The sequence below is a fragment of the Phalaenopsis equestris genome, unplaced genomic scaffold (assembly GCF_001263595.1).
Source record: "Phalaenopsis equestris unplaced genomic scaffold, ASM126359v1 Scaffold000224, whole genome shotgun sequence".
NCBI lineage: Eukaryota > Viridiplantae > Streptophyta > Magnoliopsida > Asparagales > Orchidaceae > Phalaenopsis > Phalaenopsis equestris.
Window position 1 is genome coordinate 7,605,535 of NW_018164666.1, and position 6,919 is coordinate 7,612,453.

Genomic DNA, 6,919 nt, shown 5'->3' on the forward strand with positions numbered 1-6,919 from the left:
TATATATATATATATATATATATATATACATATATATATTTCTAATTTTTATTTTATTTTATGGAATTAATTTAGTTCAAAAATAAGAATTTTCAATGTTAATCCATTTACTTAACTAAAGCAAATATTTTTAATTTTTAGTTCACATTATTCTCTTTTATTTACTGAGCACAGGGGTATATTTATTTTATTTTTAACATTTGCAATTGTTTACACCAAGTTATGAATTTTTTAAGTTTATGTAATTATTTAAATCAGAAATACCTTTTAATTTTCTACTTATCCACGTTGGCGCTATTTGCGTTAGTACCCTGTCAGCCCGCGGTTCACGTTCTGTTGTGTCAACTAAATGATCTATTCAAAATAGAAAAAAAATATCTTTAGACAAGCTTTGTTCATATTAGCATTGTCGACACGCATCCCAATGTTCTGAAGTAGCGCCAAATGGAAGAACATTTTTTATTATTGGCAGAGAAGCATTAGTGCTTGCAAGGGAGATTTGCATCATCTATCTATGAAAGTATTAAGCACTGATACGTATGAGTACTTAGAGCTTGCAAAGAGGGAATTTTGTAAAGCCTATGGGGGATAATGAAGCTTCTTCCATATCACAAGATTCACGGTGGTAGATTGATATGTTAATCTCTTAGCATTGCACAAAGATACATCAAATCACACAACACATATACCTTGAAAATTTGTAGGAGAAATCAACAAATTTTTTCATGTGAAAAAATCCTGAGAAGAAAAAAATCCTGGGGCCTAACATAGATGAAGTAATCTATTATAAGAGTGACAATACAATGATACACCCTTTTTTGATAATCGAAAGAATGAGGTTACAATTTTGCACCAAATATGACACTTGTCTATATACAATATAGATAAAAATTCAGGAGCTAAATAAAATCATTGTAATTTGAAAATGATGATCGAAAGTAGTTGTCGTGAGTTATCATCGGATATTTAGTATGGTGTTATTTGTACACCATATTTTGGATATGCATTAGCAAGTAGTGTTGGTTGACAACGACGAGCATGAGTGGCCAATAGTGTGACAGTGGTCGACGGGTGATGGTTAATGGTGGTCTACCATATGGAGGCCAAAATTTATTGTCCGCTCTTCAATATGATGTCATTCGTTACATTGTATTTAAGATATGTTAGTAGCAAACAAAGTTGACTAAAGGCGAGAAGCAGGGGTGGCCGATGATTGTTGATGGGCAGGTGGTGGTTGATAGTGGTCGACAATTGCAGAGACTAGAAGATATCGTCTGGTCTTTAGTCCATAATAACACTAAATTTTGACTCCTCTTCCTCCTCATTTTAAGAGTGGCGCTATATTTATAGCCTTGGGAGGATTGACATTTTGGTCATTCGGCAAATAATTTCCCCATCCACTAGATCTAATGACCCAAATTGATCCTCCTATATCATGGATTTTTTTTTTGGTAATTTGAGGACATTAATGACATTGAAATTAAGTGATCATAGATTCATTGGATTCTTTTTATTGAGACACTCAATTTGAATATAAATATGTCAAATTTGGTGTTCATTTGACCATACAGTTGATGATTAAAAATCTCAAAAAGAGCTTTAGTGACTTAATCTAGGTTTTATTGGATTCAGGTCAAATAAATTTTGGTATATCAGCTTTGTCTTGTCGAGATCACTAATTTGACTATATCCTTGCTAAAATTAGAGCCCTATTAAATCTTGAATTTAAACATTCATTATTTCTTGCTAAAAATGCCTCAAAATTCTTGTCATATAATAACAATTTCTAGATGAAGCAACATGCCACTTATTTAAAAACCAGTGGAGCTTATGAAAGGAGAATATTTCTTTTTGTATGATGACGCTGAACCTTGTTTTGAATCATAAATTATAAAAAGAGAATGCCTCACATCTACATGAAGTTAATTCAAAACTCATGCTAGAGAAAACGGTGGTGTCAATAAATCTAGCAAAGGGCAAATATTTCTCCAATCCAAAATAGCATCGAACCTCTAATATGAGGGAAAAAAAAATCAATGCCTTCAGAAGAGGTGATTCAAAGAAATCAATTTTCTTCTAAATGAGTTATTCATACTTAAATAAGAAAGAAGAGAAGTTGCAAGAGAATTTACACCTCCTTTCGGCTTCTCCATCCAACACAAAAGTAGCTAACTATACTCTTCTTTCATCTAGATAAGTCATGCTATCAAGAATTTTCTTTGTCCTCATTAGCCAGTTCTTCGCTTCAATCGGGTATTCAGTTCACTTGAACAAAGGTGGATGCAGATCTTGAAATATTTTCAAATACTTATTTACAACAATTGTATCATTTTCGATAACTTGTGATCTTCCTAAATTATCCAAGTCATTAACACCATCTAGGTTAAGACACTCACATTCACATTTATAATAGGATGTACTTCGGTTTCTATCAGATTCTCTTCTTTTATAATTTTGGACCACTTTTTAAAAACCGGACCAAACTGGCCAGTTCAATGAGTTTGATAGTGAACCGACAAGTGGTTTGGGTCTGGTAGGACTGAAAATCAGCCTGCATTAAACAAGAATGAACCGGTTGGAGCTGGCGGTCAAACCTTTAACCGACTAGAACAAATGCTCGAATCAGTCAACTGATTAGTGTAATTTTTAGCTTATGCTATATTTTTATTGTAAATCATGAAGAATGATTTCAATCTTTAGATATCATGAAGAATGTGATTTGTTCTAAATATTTCAGCTTCATTTTCTTGTTCATCTTTTGGAAATATGAATGAATATTACTCTATTACTTTTTTTTTATATTTACTTGAATATGTTTCCCTCTTGTTGACCTTCCATATTGAATTCTATCTAATTTTTGTCATTTAAGTTATATTTAATTTTTTTTTTTATGTTTATGAGGTCAACTGGTTCAGGCCCCGGTTTAACCGTTAAACCTTCTAAGGAAAAATACGGGCTATCCAATATGTTTTAAACATTAGGCCAAATTAATAAAATTTCACTTCAAAAACTTATATATAAACATATATTCTTCGTATGAATAAAAAGTCAACTTAAAATAAAAGATAAAATATAACCAAAAAGAACTTTAGAGTTCAACCTATAATCATCACTAATAATTATTTTCATTTGATTGCTACTATCCGACCGTTGTCACCAATCTTATATCATCCATTTATCATCGTCTGACTGTCATTATCTAATGATCAGTATCTGACTGTCATATGCAGATCATCATTCTCCAACCAATGATTGTTTTTTATTACTTTTACCATAGTAGTAAAAACTAAACAAATAAAACTTTATATTCTCTTCCTTTCTAATTTGATGTGGATTGAATCTTGTAACTTTATATTAATAAAGGATTGTGTTTTTCTTTCAAATTAATCCTAATATAAAAAAGGATATTCTTACACAGTTTACTACTTCCATATATTTTAATTCAATCTCAATTTGATTTCTAGATCCAAATTTCTCCTATTTATGAAAAAAAAATTAAATCACACAATAAAATATATATATATATATATATATATATGAAATTAGAATAAACTTTTTATGAAAATAGAAATTGAATGAATAAATCAGAAGATCAAATAATTTAACAATTTCAGTCCAAAATCGAATAAGATAAGCCATGCGCTGGATACGATACACTCTCCAATCTCCATGGTCCAAAGATCTAGCTCTCGCTTAGTTAAAACCCCTCCAAGTTCCCTTCTTCGCCGCCATGGCATCCTTCGCGGCTATGGCGATGTCGTCTGCTACTTTTTTCTACCCTCCAAGCTGTAGGTTTGCTTGTGCTCCCTTGTTTCTAAAGAGGCTCGACTTCGGTAAAGGTAAGAGTAGGGATAGGAAAGGTTTATTGGATTCGCAGGCGACTCCTGCAAGAGAGTTGCTAGCTGCTAGATCATCCAAAGAGCGCCATCAAGACCCAGGTTGGAGATCGCCTTCTTTTTTCCTCTTTTTCCTCCGCTGAGTTTTCAATGAGATCATTCCCTCCCTTGATTAGATGAGAATGCCAATGCAGGCGAGGAAAATTTGAGCCCTTTGCGTGAAGATTTTAATTGGGATTTCAGTTGGCTACCTGCTTTTCCTCACGTTCTCACCGCATCCATGGCTAATTTCCTCTTTGGATATCACATAGGGTGAGTTCAATTCTTTTCACATAAGGTCTCCAGGCCCGTGTTGGCATTTAGGAGATGCTTTTTATTTTATTTTATTTTATCAATGTTTGTTTATGAGGCTAATTTTTCGCCTATTTCGAAATTACACGAACCACCATAACAAAATGAAATCATATCTCGAAAGTATTTTTCAATCGACTATTAAAAGTTTTGGCATTCAGAAGTTTGAACGAGCACTGATGCATTTCATCAGAAGAATCCCTGAGTTCCTTATTTTTTTCATCTTATCAAAACAAAGTAACATTTCTTGATGTATTAATAAAAGACCTGTTTGTGAAACATAAACTCGCTATAAACTTATCTAGGAATGCAGTCTACTATCAGTCTCGTCATGCTGCATTATAAGAACATGAAAACATATCTCAACATCTTTCAATTGGCTAATAAGAGTGTTGGAATTTTCTTAAAGGAACAATAATGCATTTCATTAGAAGAATCTCTGAATCTCTTGAAGGTATATGATATCTTCATATTGTCAGAACAGAGGTTGCATTTCTGTATGTCTTAGCAGAGAGGATGGTGGCAGAAATATAAACTTGCTATAACCTTAACAAAGGTCATGGTAGAATTCCAAATATTGTTATGATGCTCGTAGAGCTAAATGGTATTTCATGATTCTGTTACTGTTTTACCAGGCAACTTATTCATTATTTTTTCTTGATAATTATTTATTTATTTTATGTGTATTTTTTATAGTAATTCTTTAGTAATTTTCTTCATGTTTAGGGTGATGAATGGGCCAATAGAAGCCATTGCAAAGGAACTTGGTTTCATCGGGAACCCTATTCTTGAAGGTCTTGTGGTTAGCATATTTATAGTTGGTGCATTTATTGGATGCATAAGCTCTTCCTCTCTAACTGAAAAGCTTGGTTGTCGGCGCACAATCCAAATTGATGCAATTCCCTTAATTATCGGAGCACTTTTGAGGTTAGTACCATTTTGTTATGTTATTTTTTTTTTTGTATTTTTTAAAGCTTCAAGCACTTTATTATATTATCCATTGACGCTCTTATTTTATTCACCCTTAGGTGGAGCACTTGTGAGGTTATTACTAATTTGCACGCGCACGCACATAAATTTACATAAAACATAATGCCCTTCTTTCTTTTTGACTTATTATGTTGTATGAATCCTTGTTTTGGGAAGTAAAATAACATTGATAGCTAAGTTGACATGTTGAGAATGCATCAGGACATGTCAAATTGGGAAGAATTAACTTAGGGTCTGTTTTGGGCAGCTGTAGCTTATCCAGCTTATCCTGATAATCTATTGATAAGGAGCTGATCCAGATAAGCTGTATAACTGTTTGGTTTCTGCGTTTGGAAAATAGCTGATTCTGGATAAATGATTATTCTGCCCCTGTTTCGGATAAGCTGTTTAGCTGTTTGGTTCGTGCGTTTGAAAAACAGCTGATTTACAGTTTTTTGTAGTTAAAAGACCTTCCAGACATGCGCAGTGTTGCAGTCTATACTAGAATTTTAACGATTACAAATTTGACAGTTGAGAATCAAGAAATACCATTCTTGATTGTTTTTATAATTTCTCCTACAAAGCTTAGAAATGAACGCATAAACTAACCTGCTTTCATTTTCATGCAATTAGAGCTCCAACAACATATAGATTGCAAAAAACATACTGGAATGATTGATTTTTCAGGCATAAATGAAATGTTATTAAGGATCATGAAACACTTGTAACCTGCTTTATTCTTCTCCATTGGACAATAATTTGATAAGTTGCAGTTACTAAGCTTTTAAAGAAATTTTCACAAGCTTATTGGAAAATCCCAATTATTATATATTTTTTCAAATGCAGTAGTAAAATTTTATCAATAATAAAACAAGCATAACTTGTAAGATGTTACTTCTAAGGCTTATGCTTCATGTAAACAATGAAAAAATCTTCTTCAGGCAGAACAAACACAATCACTATCTATATGATTGGTAAACTCGTTAAAGGAAACACCAGCATTAGGAATAAAATCATTCTCAAAAAATTTTCTATGAAATAGTGTGAGGATATTATAAAACTGTAGAATTGAGAAGGAAGAAGTTGAAGAAACAACAGTTATAGTAAAGGGAAAAGAAAAAAAGAGGAGGAGAAGAATAGGAGCGGCTCACCTGCTACGATCATTTCCTTCCATTTTCGCGATCGAAATACAAGGAAGATAGCTTGAGTGACTATGCAGAGTGCCACGAGCATCAAAATAAAGGAGGGAGAACAAGGAGAAACTCGATTGAGTACTTGGAAGGCTTGAACGGCTCACCCGAGCGATATAGTAAAGGAGAACTCCAATCGCAGCTTCGTAACCCTATCGTGCGGCGGCTTGCAGAGGAAGGGAGAGGCGGACTCTCCGTGTCATGCGTCTCGCAGAGGAAGGAGGTGGAAGAGGGCTCGAGCAACCTATAGAAGCTCGAGCTTTGGGATCGCTGCTCTGGGAAGAGAACGACGGGATCGCGGCTACCTGGGAAGGGAACGACGAGATCGCGGCTTACATAGACCACCGAAACTCCCATCTTCATCCTTGTACTCCACTCCTATCAGAAATCCACTTCGCGGCTTCTTCCGAGGTCGAGGGCAGGGGAGTAAAGAATCCCGAACGAACGCGGGACATGGGTCGACCCCGCGTTCTGCTTTTATTAAAAAATTAAATCCGTCGCTTTTAAAACGCCGATTGAACGTCCCAATCAAACATAGTGTCGGTCAACTTTTTTTTTCGATTGGATTTATTT

The 6,919-nt window shown here is 34.1% G+C and overlaps 1 protein-coding gene across 1 annotated transcript; it reads left to right on the forward strand.

Annotated features, from left to right (window-relative positions):
* Positions 1-3,664: 3,664 nt before the first annotated feature.
* Positions 3,665-6,772, forward strand: LOC110023299 (plastidic glucose transporter 4-like; the record flags this gene model as incomplete). Its single annotated transcript, XM_020722620.1, has 4 exons — positions 3,665-3,938; positions 4,013-4,148; positions 4,914-5,114; positions 6,520-6,772. Coding segments are annotated over exons 1-4 (798 nt in total), but the record flags the coding sequence as incomplete, so codon positions are not given.
* Positions 6,773-6,919: the final 147 nt, after the last annotated feature.